The sequence below is a fragment of the Trifolium pratense genome, linkage group LG3 (assembly GCF_020283565.1).
Source record: "Trifolium pratense cultivar HEN17-A07 linkage group LG3, ARS_RC_1.1, whole genome shotgun sequence".
Taxonomy (NCBI): domain Eukaryota; kingdom Viridiplantae; phylum Streptophyta; class Magnoliopsida; order Fabales; family Fabaceae; genus Trifolium; species Trifolium pratense.
The window spans coordinates 40,429,768-40,444,097 of NC_060061.1; the positions used below are offsets into that span (position 1 = coordinate 40,429,768).

General features: G+C 34.6%; 1 protein-coding gene and 1 long non-coding RNA gene across 2 annotated transcripts; one reads left to right on the forward strand and one right to left on the reverse strand.

Annotated features, from left to right (window-relative positions):
- Window positions 1-4,199: 4,199 nt before the first annotated feature.
- LOC123917326 lies at window positions 4,200-5,022 on the forward strand. Its single transcript, XR_006812434.1, has 2 exons — window positions 4,200-4,569; window positions 4,673-5,022. It is a non-coding gene; the product is annotated as an uncharacterized LOC123917326 (long non-coding RNA).
- A 617-nt stretch (window positions 5,023-5,639) lies between these two features.
- LOC123916632 (protein TIC110, chloroplastic-like) lies at window positions 5,640-12,129 on the reverse strand. The gene is made up of 15 exons (XM_045968141.1): window positions 11,471-12,129; window positions 11,200-11,259; window positions 10,903-11,026; window positions 10,744-10,812; window positions 10,544-10,642; window positions 10,249-10,315; window positions 10,019-10,083; window positions 9,779-9,873; window positions 9,455-9,582; window positions 9,247-9,350; window positions 8,053-8,269; window positions 7,658-7,812; window positions 7,227-7,352; window positions 6,167-7,132; window positions 5,640-6,067 (listed from the first exon to the last, which is right to left on the reverse strand). Exons 1-15 carry the CDS (start codon window positions 11,926-11,928, stop codon window positions 5,825-5,827), a joined length of 2,976 nt encoding a protein of 991 aa, XP_045824097.1. The 5' UTR covers window positions 11,929-12,129; the 3' UTR covers window positions 5,640-5,824.
- Between the last annotated feature and the right edge of the window lie 2,201 nt (window positions 12,130-14,330).

Here is a 14,330-nt window from a genome sequence, read left to right on the forward strand (position 1 = left end):
ACTATCTTCATCTTTGTCAAGCTTACAACCAGGCACTATAGGGCTACATACACTGTTGCAATTCTCCATACCAAACCTCCCTAAGATCTCAGCAGCATATTTCTGTTGACTGATGTATATACCTTCCTCAGACTGGATTACTTCTACTCCAAGAAAAAACTTCATCTTGCCCAAATCAGTCATTGAAAATTCTTTTTGCATTGATGTCTTGAATTCATTCATCAAAAGCAAATCATTTCCAGTGTATATGAGATCATCAACATATAGACTGACTATCAGAATCTTACCATTTGGCTTGTGCTTTATGAACAATGTATGCTCTGAAGGACATTTCTCAAATTCTTTAGAGTTGAAGAAGGCTTCAATTCTACTGTACCAGGCCCTTGGTGCTTGCTTTAGGCCATACAATGCTTTCTTAAGTTTGTACACCTTGTTCTTTTCCCTCTGATAACCTGGTGGCTGTTCAACATAGATATCTTCACTTAATTCTCCATGTAAAAAAGCACTTTTTACATCCAACTGAAATACTTTCCAACTTTCTCTTGCAGCTATAGCTAGTATTGATCTAATTGTGTCCCATCTTGCCACAGGAGCAAATACCTCATCATAGTCAATACCATGCTTCTGATTGTACCCTTTTGCCACCAGTCTTGCCTTATGTTTATCAATTTCTCCCTTTTCATTGTGTTTAGTTTTGTAAATCCATTTCACACCAATCACATTGGCTCCATTAGGTAAACTAGTAAGCTCCCAAGTTTGATTCTTCTCTATGGACTGCATTTCTTGATTCATAGCTTCTATCCAAACTTTAGACTTAACAGCCTCACTGAAAGATGTTGGATCTTCAGCAGCTACATAGACTGCAAGATTATGCAGCTAGTCAAGCTCCTCTCCTGTGACAAAGTCATTCAAGCTCTGAGGTGGTCTCCTAGTTCTTGGAGGCAAATTCACCTCAGATTGGAAGTCAATGCCATCACTATCATCACTTGAAGTATTCATATCAACTTCAGCTTGAACCTCATTGTCATTTGCTGGAGCCTCATTGTAATTTGCTGGAGCTGATGTACTACACTCTTCATCACTGAGAACATCATTGCTTGATTGGTTCTGCTTTTTGTCTGAGATCTTATTCCAATTCCAACCTTTATTTTCTTCAAAAACAACATCTCTGCTGATGATTATTTTCCCATTTTCAGGATCATAAAGCTTATAAGCTTTTGACTCTTCACTTAGTCCCAGAAGAACACATTTCACACTTTTGCTATCTAGCTTGGTTCTTTGACTGTCAGGTACATGAACAAAGGCTATGCATCCAAAAACTCTGAAGTGATGCACAGAAGGTTTGACTCCACTCCAAGCCTCTTATGGTGTGATGTCTTTGACAGATAGAGTGGGACTTCTATTCATCACATAAGTAGCCCACTTCAAAGCTTCTGGCCAAAATGGTTTTGGTACACCCTTTCCAGCCAACATACTCCTTACCATATTCATTAGAGTCCTGTTCTTCCTTTCTGAAACACCATTCTGCTGAGGTGTGTATGCTGCAGTCAATTGCCTCTTGATTCCATGATTACTACAAAAATCATTAAAAGCATTTGAGGTATATTCACCACCCCTATCTGTTCTTAGGCATTGAATAGAACAACTGGACTCTTTCTCAACCATAGCCTTAAACTGTTTGAAAGTGTCTAGTGAACTAGACTTCTCTTTCAGCAGATATATCCAAGTTTTTCTAGTTAGATCATCAGTGAAAGTTATGAAATACCTGTTGCCACTGTTGGATTTTGGATTGATAGGTCCACAGATATCAGAATGAACAAGTTCAAGCTTAGAGCTGGCTCTCCAATTTGCTTGCTTGGGAATGGCATCTCTGTGTTGCTTGCCTTCCAAGCAATCTGCACAATTCTCATCTAGCTCTTTCAATGCTGGTAGACCTCTCACCATATCCTTTTTAACAAGAACATTCAGTCCTTTGATGCTTAAGTGGCCATATCTGCTATGCCAAAGCAAAGAGTTGACAAGTTTTGAAGCTTGCAGACATCTTGGAGCAATAACTTCTGCTTTGACAATATACATTCTATTTGTTGACATGTATGTAGCAAAAAGTAATCCCTCTTCTTCATGATAAACTTTGCAGCAATTGTTTTTGAATACAATTGTAGCCTTCTTCTGCTGAATTTGGCCAATGCTGAGAAGGTTTGTCTTTAACCCAGGTATGAAATACACATTGGTGAAAACATGAACTCTTCCATTGACACTGAGTTTCACATTTCCTTTTCCCATCACATTCATCCTTGAGTCATCACCCAATTTCACTGAATCTCTATAATTCTCATCAAAATCATAAAACCAAACTTTGTTACCTGACATATGATTGCTGCACCCAGAATCCAAGAACCAATTTTCACCAATCTCATCATCATTGGTTTTGGCCATGAGGAGCATTTCTTCTTTAAGCTCATCCAATTCTGCATAATTGGCATTTTCACTCCAATTGGGACAATTACTCTGATAGTGTCCCAATTTATGACAGTGAAAGCATTCCACATTCTCTTTGCTTTGCCTTCCCCTACCACGACCTCTAGTAGAGTTTGAATTTCTTCCCCTACCTCTCCCTCTGCCACCATTAGTGACCTTGAGAGCTTGCTCTTCTTGCTTGATCAGTTGGCCTTTCATACGTTGTTCATGAACTATCAAGCTACTCTGCAGCTTATCAATAGAGAGTGTGGTAACATCACAAGATAATTCAATAGAGCAGACTACATGATTGAACTTTGCAGTCATTGATCTAAGAATTTTCTCAACCACAATACTTTGTTCTAATCTTTCACCACAAGAAGTCATCTTGTTGGTGATAACCATGGTTCTTGCAAAGTATTCCTCCACTGATTCACTCTCCCCCATTTCAAGAACCTCAAAATCTTTGCGCAATGCTTGAAGTTGTGCACGCTTCACTTTGGTGGAACCTTGATACCTAATTCTCATAGCATTCCAAATATCTCGTGCAGTGTCACGATTAAGAATCGTTTCTAAGATGGATCGATCAATAGACTGAAACAAATAGTTCTTGACTTTCAAATCAGTAAGCTTACTCTCATTTGCAATGCGTTGTTGTTCCACCGTTGCATTCGCCGGAGCCACTGTCACACCATTCTCTATCAAGCTCCAATATTCTTTAGATCGGAGTAAATTCTCCATCAACATTGCCCAATGGTCATAGTGGCCATTAAATTTTGGAATTGAAGGCTTCAAGAAGTCTGAATTTTCTGCCATCGTGAAGAAATTGCAGTGGGAGGAATGAGAAAGATGAAGAATGTAGGTTTCTTTGGTGTGGTGAGGTGAAGAAGATGAACGGAGAACTAACTTTTGGAACGGTTAGGACGGTTAGGGTGGTTGCAACCACCGTAACTAACTTGTTTCTTGCAAGAAACGGAATTCAGGTGATGGATTAAAGGCTCATGATACCACTTGTTAAGAACAAATGGCCAAGTCAATTTTATTGATCACACAAACCTTGCTTATATAGCAAGTCATTACAATTGGGCCTAACACAACTATATTGGGCTTAAGCTAATCAAGGCCCAATACCACAAACACATTATACAACACTTTGTAACCCCTTCTATTTTTAATGTATATATTTTTGACATAAAAAAAAAAACACATACATATATTGTTCTGAATCATGAACTTTTCTTGCTCCCTTGAAAGAAAAAAAAAGATGAACTTGAAATATATCGTGTACAATAACTATAGGCTATAGCCTAGGGCTCATGACATGATGAAATCACAACTAATGTACTATGTAACACATTGGTAGTTAACTTTAATCCGACTCAATATTTCATGCATAAATATTTTGAAGGCTATTGATAGATTATTTTTAGGCTTAATTAATAAAATGATCCCTTAAAGATATTTTTGGTTTTAGATTGGTCCCTTAAAAGAAAAAAGGTCTGAATAGGTCCCTTAAAAAAAAAAGTCTGAATATGTCTTTAATCAGTTTGGTCCATAAAAAAAAGGTCCAAATAGGACCAAACTGATTAACGAATATGTCTTTAAGGGACCTATTCAGACTTTTTTTTTCTTTGAGGGACCTATTCGGACATTTTTTTCTTTAAGGGACCAATCTGAAACCAAAAATATCTTTAAGGGATCATTTTACTAATTAACAAATAACTTTGCCATTATTTCACATTTGTGATTTTTTCTTTTCCTATTATGAAAGGTTAGAAAATAATGAAAATTTAGTTAAAAGAAAGAAAGAGAATATTCTTACTATTGGTAAGTTTTTATATGTGACCTTTTTACAAAGTATGCTAAAGGGACAAACACAACATATCAATATACTTAAAAGACATTTAATAATGATAATCATTTTAGGAAAGATTGTTTACAACATAACCACTAAAAATTATTTATTTGATGTAAGGAGACAATCAACTCGATAATATATAAACTGATAAAATCATTTGTTACATGAAAAGAGAAATATGGTCGAATTTGTCAAGTTTGTTCATGTTATGATTATCTTTCTTTCCTTATTTCTTTTTGCAAAGAACGTTGTAGGTACGCCATTTTTATCATTTTCAAATTTCCTTTTTTACTTTTGTGTCCAATATTTTATTATTTATTTTAGTTACACTTATTATTTATTTATGTATTACAACAGGTATTATATGTTTTCAAGATTCTGATTGTCCACAAGATATGTGCCCATATCCTTTTAAACCGAAGTGTAATAATTACGGCTATTGTAAGTGTTAGAAATATTTTTCCATTAGATTCTATCTCCACATAAATAGCACTTTTGTAATTCTAGTTTTCTGCAAAGGATTTCTGTCTATTCTTGCTACTGTTTTGAGTATTTCAATTCTGAAATATAAGAATGAGTAGTCTACTTTACCTTAGGGTTGCAGAGAGTCCCTTGGTGGGGGTTATGTAATTTTTATCATTACTCTATATGTTATAGCATCTGGTACATTGATAAATTTAGTCTTATGGTATTGTATTGTTTTGTAAGTAGAGTCGCCTTATGTTTGAATATTCTAGATAGAAATCGAAGACCAAAAGGTGAAGATTAAAATCGGAAATATAGGACTAGACAAGGGATTCTAAGCATGAAAATAACTTAGGGTTCATTGAGATTTCATTTAAGAGAAAAATGCTTAATGGGTTCGCCAACTTAGTAACCATGAGAATATACAGGAAATTTGTTGGTTTAGAACACGCTTATGTTAATCATCTTGAGAAAGAACGTAAGTAATTTAATTATCCTATCTTTAATTAATCAAACTTGATTTCTTTAAAGTGAGTAGAGGAATGCTAACTTATACCATAGTGACAACCCGTAATTAATTCTAAGGTGTTTATTATTATATTTATATTTTCGTTATCTAATTACTAAAATCGTCCAATTCAAACTCATCACAAATTTAGTCTTAATCCTTAGCTAGTTAACATAGGAAGCGAAGTTTTAGTAAAATGAAGGTCCAACTTCAATTAAGTGTTTGGATATTCAATGTAGAATCGAATTGTGGGATAAAAGTATTGTACTAGATTGGGAGGGAGAGAGAGGGGGGGGGGGGGGGGTGAGGGATTCCACAACTGATTTTTATTCATTCAGAACATTGGCTTAATAAATTGAATGATCTCAATATATATGGCTATCTGAAATTCCAACTGTAAGTATAAATCTGTTTTCATCACTTTTCCAAGAATCTCTGATCGAGACGCAATCTCTCACTCCTTTAAAAGAAATCACAAATCAAAATTGGTCGGCATATGTTCGATATGCCTATTAACAATTATTTTGTTACAACACTCAGAATACAAACTCTTCTTCCTCCACTGCAGTATTGATTAATCTACCTCTCATCTCCCGAAGAGCAGCTGCGGTGGAATCACGTATGCCCAACAGATGCTGCAAACGAGTCAATTTTTCAGGAGTGGGATTACTCTTTATGAATATGGTGTAAAGATCAGCAAGCTCCTCTGACAATTCCCATGATAATGGATGTGAGGGCATTGCTTTGTCACAAGCCAGTATATCGTTGAGTGAAGAAACCTGCACAAGAGGTGAGAAGTTATCACACGTGACAATCCATAACAAAATTTAGAAACACAAACAGATTTTTCGAAAAAGAAGCTTCAGAAAACCACTCACCACTCCTCTATGATTTCTCTGTCTTAATAGTGCCACAGCCTGAATGAGTGAATTTGATAACCTAGATTGTGCAAGCTGTCGGACAACATCTCTTGATTTCTCTTTACTGATGTTGAGATCTGATGGGATATTTTCATATACTTCCTCCTCGTCGAACTCACCAGAGCCTGATGAGAAAATATCACCAACAGTTTTTTTGAAGAGCAACTCTCTCATGTTATTTGATACCATGTTGTCCAAATCAACACCAGATTCCTTTAGTTCTCTTATCTGCTTAATATTCAGCTGTCCTTGTGTCACTGCGGTTTCAATGGCAGCTGCCATTTTAGTAGTGGTTATACTCTTGATTACCTTCTGAGCATATTCTTCGGGTAAGCCTACTTCTTTCTGTAGATTAATAAGTTGCTCCACCTTGGCCTTTGTCAACTGTCCATCAGCTAAAATTACTTCAGCTTGTTGCCTAAAAGCTTGCTCTGCAAGGCTTCTATGTACATCCACTATTTCTTTAACACTCATACCGAGAATCCCACCAAGCTGATTTAGAAAAATAAATTCTGAATCATTCTTCTTTGTAGCAATCTGGGCTCCAAATGGAATCTTCGTCACATCACCAGTTAAGCAATAAAGCAAGTATGTCTTGTAAAGATCAGTCCTATCTCTTCCTGGAAGGTCATCTTTAAGATTAATTTCAGTCTGACCAGGCTTCCCCATCTTTTCTATAAGTTCTTTGTCTGGGTTTGTTTTCCTGAGTGTTGGAAGAGCATCCCATTCTTCATCTTCAATTTTTGACACACCCTCTACAAGTTCTTCAGCTGATACATCATCCGACTCCCCTTTAATGTCCTTCACCAACTCGGTCACAACCAAACGGTTGAAAGCTATCATCTTCTTGAGTTCTTTTGCAGACTCATTAGAATCTTCAGCACCTCGTGCACGTTTTATGTAGGTAATAAACATCTTCCTTACCTGCAGTGTGATATAACAGCATAGCAAAAGTTAAAACCATTTCAAATCGTCATAAATGACCATCTATTTTCTTGACACATGGATATATACTCACGGCCTTGCTTGCAATAGACATAGCAATTTCCCTGGTTAGTTGCAAACCATGTGCTGATTTTCTTACTGATTTCCTAACTTCAGCATCAAACCCATCAACCCCTGATGCAATTGCTTCCATGACAACCTATGAAGAAAAACATAATTCAGTAACTCCATTTTGACATTCCCTTTGCAAGACAGCAAAAATATAAGAAACCTTAATATATCCGCGTAACAATACTGTTTGTCATCTAACGATAAACTTCTGATTTTGTGTTCTTTTAAGCATTCGAGTTTACAAAGTTAAAACACATGAACTAATTATATTACAAGAGTCTCTCAAACAATAAAAGAGATGAAGACACATGATCACTTTGTCAATAAACAGGTGCATCGAGTTTTGGTAGGTATATAACCAATTAACCAAAGAGGAAGAAAGAAACACAGTACCTTTCCAAACAAACTGCCACAGATATCTAAATGAGCTGCTTCAACAGTGTTTTGAGGAATACAAAGCATTACACGCAACCTCAACAAAGCAGCAGCACCCTCCTCACTAAGCTCTCCATCAGTCACCAAGTGCTGAAGCTTTTGGCGGTAAATTTCTTAACATTAGAAACAATTGTTAGATTTGGATATAATTAGAGTAATAAAACATAGAAGAAACATAACAGCCAACAACCTCTAAAGTAGATTCATAATTTAAATACTACTGTTACAAAAACATAAGTTAACAATCAAGATATAAATATAACTTCGGAACTCAAAGTGTTCAGTATTCTGGTTACATGTGGTAAAATTCCAGCTAACTGTACACATGACAAGAAAGATGTGGAACAAGTTACCTTCGTGAATTTTACAGGCCTTTTGTGGATCAAAGTGCAGTTCATCACACAAACTTTGAAGGAATGCTGCTTTGCTATCTGCCATTTCTAACTCACCGCCAGAAAAAGCCTTCGCAAGGTGTTTGCGATATACTTTGGATGTAACATCAATTGTAATCTCTTCTGCTTCGCGTATACCCAACCCAAATATATTCCTCAACTGAGTTAGTGCAGCAAGCTGAAATATACAATTAATATATTAGAAATTAATCTGTCTTTATTCTTTAAGAAAATACTACATATCTTTACTCTAACAAATGACTGTTTAACAAAAGAACAATAAACCCAATACACAAGTCTATTATTGGAACAAAAATGAAATTTTTTAGTTAAGCTTGGTTTAGGGCAAATAGTTGTTTTTGCTTACCTGAATGCTGACTTAGAGAAAGAACAAAAGAAATATTTGGAAGTTTAAAGCTAAAGCTATTTAGCAAGGACCCAAGACAAATTTTAAAATATCTAAATTTTCCACTTGTATAAACTTGCTATCAGTGAAACACAAAAAAGACCAACATGAACAAAGTATTCTGAGAACAGATTCTACTTCAAATTCGAATAGTAAAATGAGATTCAGAGAAACAAGGATTAGGATATAACCCTAAGCTAAAGATATTTAGCAAGGACCCCAGACTTATTTTAAAATATCTAATTTTTCCACCAGTAAAAACTTACTATCAGTGAACCACAAAAAAGAAGAACATTAACAAAGTATTCTGACAACATATTCTACTTTAATTTGAATAGTAAAATGAGATTCAGAGAAACAAGGATTAGGATATAACCCTAAACGACCAGTTCAATCAGACTTTGGAGGCAAAGAGTAAAGGATGTATAGGAAGGCTCGCCAATGGATTGGGTCTATATTAATGGTTTGAATTAAATCTGGAATGCCAAAATAGTAGATAACAAAGCATGGAGCACCAATATAAAGCTAGATTTTCCAGCTATCGTTTTCAAACACCATAAACTTTCAAAGTGTTTCCACTTTCAACACAATTTTTTAATATTCAATAAGAAAACATTTATCCAAACTTAACTTCAGATTATCTTAATTTCAAAGGAAAAAAAAAATGTTTTTCTTAAACGTTTGGTTGGATTGGAGCACAGAAAAAATGTCACAAACATAGTGCTTATTTGAATGCAATGACCATTTACCTTATTATCTTCCATGTGACCACCAGTCAAAGCATTTGTAACATATGCTCTGTAAAGGAGTTTCAAGTCCTCTATTATCTTTCTATCACCATCATACTTACCACCTATGTCAATCAAATATGAGCTACAGTCAACTAAAAATTTATATTCAAAATACTAGAAGTCGAATGTAACATAGACATAAATTAAAATCAGTCTAGAAGCTTACCCAGCAACGAAACAGGGCCAACACCACGGGCAAAGCGATCCACATCCGCATGGTTCTTTAATGAGATGAGTAAATCGTTGAATGCCAATATCTTATCAAGCTCCTCTACTGCCTCAATAACTCCAGGACTGAGTAATTTTAAATTGATTAGAAGCAGTATATTCTACATTTGCAAATTGCTCACATTAACGAGAATTATTAAGAAAAAAATAACTAGGAAACAAAATGCTTAAAATATATTTCACATGGAAACATTTTGGGGACCTCAATTTATTCATGAATATATAATATAAGTACATGTTTTCTCGGAACTAGAAAACTTACACAGTTCTTGTGCGGGATTTAAGTATATTAAGTGCTACTGAAATAATTTCCGCAATCATTTTCCTTGTATGCTCCTTGAACAAGTTTTCAGCAACCTTCATGGGAAAATTTCATTTTAGTTGATAAATAGTTTTTATTACCCACACCAACAAACTCTTTGAAAGTCAGAGAAAAATTTATCGGAGAGAAAAGAAGCTATTGAAAGTTCGAATTAAAAAAGAAGAAATAAAGAAAATGCACCTGATCAGATAGCCGATACAAACGTTGAGCTTCTCTAAGTGTAACAAGTTGTTCTGTGTCAATATCTGGTGAGGAATATTTGGTTAGAACTAAAGAGCGCAAAACTGGACCATTAATTCTAAATTTTCTGAGATATTAATCTTTCAATAGCTACTTAGTTAAAATATAAAAACAAACTAAAACAACTATAAAAATTAAAATCAACAGATCATGATGGATTACAAATTTACCTCTGCTAATGGATTTCAGCTTGGAAGCATACAATCGTTGGGCATTGTCACGTATAGCTACTTCAACCTAAAGAGGAATACAATATTGTCAGTCAGTCATATAAAACAACAAAGGACTAGAATAACAAAATTATGATGACAACATTAAAAATAAAAAATACAAGACATGTGACCATATCCATGTCCCTGTTGACAGTACACATGTAAAAACACAAGGCAGTATAATTATATGGTGCAGATACAAATCACATTACACATTCAACAAGTAACAACTGAGAAATAGTTAATAAAATACCTGTGAATCGGTGAACTTGAAAATACGCTTCCAAGGTAAAAGGAAAGATGATTGCTCCCCAAAAACAAGATATGATACAAATATCAACTTCTGAAATGCCTGCACTTGAGAGTCGCTTATATGATCATGTTCCAACTTTGCATTCAAATCGACAGCTATTCACATATACTGGTTCGGATAATTGTACATATGTTACTTACCTTGCGTTGTTCAATATCTGCTTCACGGTCCCCAACTTCAAGCCTTAACCTGAAATATTTCCTACCAACCTAGGTATCAACAAGAACCAAACGATTAAGATAAATAACTACTTCCATTAATGATAACAAACATATTCAATCACCACAACCATGAACTACCTCTATATGCATGTTAGCTGCATCTGGATCATCAATTCCTAAAGAATTCTTAAAGCTAATAATCCTATCAGCCTCATCACCTTTAAGTTCCTCACCACCCGGAGGAAGCACAGACGACACAAACCTTAATAAAAAGTCAAAATAAAAAAATTAATGATTCAAAATTCAAATCCAAAGTTCACAAGCCATACAGAAAATCATGACCCATATCCCATTTCTCACAGAACATCATAGTTTGTAATCATGAACATATAATAGCAAATTGAAAACTTAATAGTAACTTGATTTGTCACTCACTCTCTATATATCTCACAAAGCTCTGCTTTAAATACTTCATCCTGCTTTTTCACACCATACCTAAAAAAATTAAGCATTGCAAAATAAAATAAATATTAGATATTTAATTATAAAATAACATTTAATCAAGTCATCATCAACTATCATATTAATCCAATGAAAATTTCAATAAACTATCATGAATGCTAAATTTCTAATTAAAATAATAACAAATAAATAAACATTACAAACTTAACGCAAAAAATAAAAAATTAGACTAATTCAAATGAACCTATTAACGATTTCATCAATGTCTTCGTTCTTCAACATAGAAGGATCATCAAGACCAGCAACAAATTTATGCAAATCCACGGAAGCGACTCGCGGAGCAGCCGCATTAAGAGCGAAAGCAGCAGCACCACCGGCCACGCCCAAAGCAACAGCACCTCCAACGGCGGCATTTCGACTTCCACCGAACTTGGAACCAAGACTAAACCCGGCGGCTACAGCTCCGGCAATAACAACGGCGGATGTAGCGAGGCGGATTGGCGGTGATAGTTTATCGACGACGTGTTCAATTCCGGCTAGGTCTTTCTGCGGAGAAACAGAAGATGATACAGAACATGATGAAGAAGAAGAAGAAGAGCAAGGGAATGAGACTCTGAAACGGTGTCGTTTGGAAGATGAAGAGAGTGAGAAAGGTAATGGAATGAAAGAAGAATAAGGTGTGAGAGTTGATGAAGGATTCATTGTTTTGGTTTTTTGTTAGGAATGAATTTGGAAAAAAAGTTGTAGAAAATGGAAGAGACGGTTTTATAGTTACTGTGGTCCATAGGGTTTAACGAGAAGAAATATGAGGACAAATTTTATGGGCCTGCTGATTCAATGGGCTTTTTAACTTCTACTAACTGTTTTCCAATCATTGAAATCAGAGTAAGAGTACATTTCAATTGAACTAATTTTTAACTTATGCAAACACTGTGGGGTTGGATGGGTAGCTTAGCTAGTTGAATTAGTTGAGTTAAGAGTTAAAAGAATCGGAGGTATAGGTTCAAATCCTATGAAAAAATAGTTTATAAAGATATTCATATTGTTTTTTGAAATAATAAATATACAGTTTTTGTTAGTGGGAATGTTTTTAAAAGAATTGTTAGTGAGAACTTATTAATTAATATAAAATATTATTTATTTGCATAAATTATTTTTTACAATTTTAACGGCTTAATTAGTAAAATGGTTCCTTAAAGACATTTTTTGTTTCATATTGGTCCTTAAAGAAAAAAAAAGTCTGAATAGGTCCCTTAATGACATACCCGTTAATCAGTTTGGTCCTATTCAGACCTTTTTTTAAGGACCAAATTGATTAACGGAGATATCTTTAAGGGACCTATTCGGACCTTTTTTTCTTTAAGAGACCTATTCAGACCTTTTTTCTTTAAGGGACCAATCTGAAACCAAAAATGTATTTAAGAGACTATTTTACTAATTAAGCCTTAAAAACATATCAATCCAAACGAAATCTAAGTGAAAGAAAACGAAAATAGAGAATTATTTTTATATCATGACGATGTTTAAATTTATTTTATATAGTCGGTGTCATATCGACAAAGAAGATATATTCTATTGGGTTTGCTTTTCTAATTAATGAAAAAGAAGACAATTTGACTTGGACTCTACAAATGTGTCATAGTCTTTTGAAGAGTAAAGACATCATGTCAAAGGTGATTCTAACTAATAGGGATACCACACTAATGAATGATGTCGCCGAAGTATTTCCAAATTCAGTGGCGTATCGGTATGATGTTACAAAAAATGTGAAAGTTAAGTGCAAGTGTCTTTGCAAAGTAAAAGATGGAGAAAGTAAAGACGGCAAAAAGTGAAGCAGACTGATGTGTGGGAAACCGTCATGGCTTCTTTGCAAACTATTTGGTGTCCACATTGCTCAAGTTTCTATGTTGTTGAGTGTATAAATGTATTTGGACACCCTCACCCTTTGAGCTAGCTTTTTGGGATGAGATCCAAGTCTATTTAATATGGTAATAGAGTTGGATTAAGGATTGCAATATAAGAATTGTACTCATGTTCACGCTAGGCGTGAGGGTGGGTGCTGAAGTTGTTTGAAGTCTCATATTGTTCAGGTTTCTAAGTTATTTAGCGTATAAATGTGCTTAAATATTCTCACCCTTTGAACTAGCTTTTGGGAAGAGATGCAAATCCATTTAACAAGGAGAAACATAGGGGTGGATGATAAAAGAAAATTTTCAAATGTGTGTATCATGTGAATGAGTGTGGGGAAAGTGTTTAATGAAGTAAATGAGTGTGTTATTTGTGATAAGAATTGTCTTTTTCTCATGTTTCTGCAGTGGAGCGTGTCCACCCTTAGATTAGATCTACCTTTTTTATTTTTTTCTTCTCTCTCCTGCCAAATCAAGGATTGAAAATTGACTGTTCTCTCATGTCAATGGAGACAAGCTGTTCCTGTATTAGTTGAGTTGTTTTGTAAATTTGGACCAAAATGAGTGTGTACTCTAAAATATTTCCTTCGCTAATTTTTTGTTTTTTTTGTTTTTCACCACCAGTTGAATCTGGTTCAAGAATCAGTTCTAACATCAAGTGGTTTCAGTCCCTCCTGATCGCAGTTGCGGGGATCAACTGTGATTCTCACTACTAAGTTCAGAGTCAATCACCACTAAACCAATAACTATTGGTTCCTTTGCTAATTCTAATACCAAAGGTTTCAATTCAAACTCTTAATTACTGTAAGTCATGTCAATGCAACTAAAATCTTAATTTTAAGCGATGAACTAAAATAAAATAATTAATAAAAATCCTGAAAAAAATAATTAATCAAGGATGTGTTATATCATACATGTTTGTGGTCTATGGATACCAATAGATACCGGACTTTGGTTTTTGGGAATTTTTTTTCTTTCCTTACATTTATCTCTTTATCTCAACCTATTCTAAAATATTCTCATTCTACTCTATACTAAAGTGTGTTGGTATGTTAAAAGTGTGCTGATATGTTAATTAAAGTGTACTGTTATGTTAAAAATGTGATGGTATGTTAAAATTACATTTATCTCTTTAACATATTTTACCGGACTATTTTTCAAAAGTGTGCCGATAGTTTTTAACATGCAAAAGTTTTT

What these genes read in the sequence shown, in the direction of transcription:
- LOC123916632 (XM_045968141.1), bottom strand. Translation starts at nt 11,928, where the DNA reads ATGAATCCTTCATCAACTCTCACACCTTATTCTTCTTTCATTCCATTA. An exon ending in GTGGCAGTTTGTTTGGAAAG is followed by an intron (nt 7,353 to 7,657) that starts GTACTGTGTTTC and finishes TTTTCTTCATAG; the next exon opens with GTTGTCATGGAAGCAATTGC. An exon ending in AGAGAAATCATAGAGGAGTG is followed by an intron (nt 6,068 to 6,166) that starts GTGAGTGGTTTT and finishes CCTCTTGTGCAG; the next exon opens with GTTTCTTCACTCAACGATAT.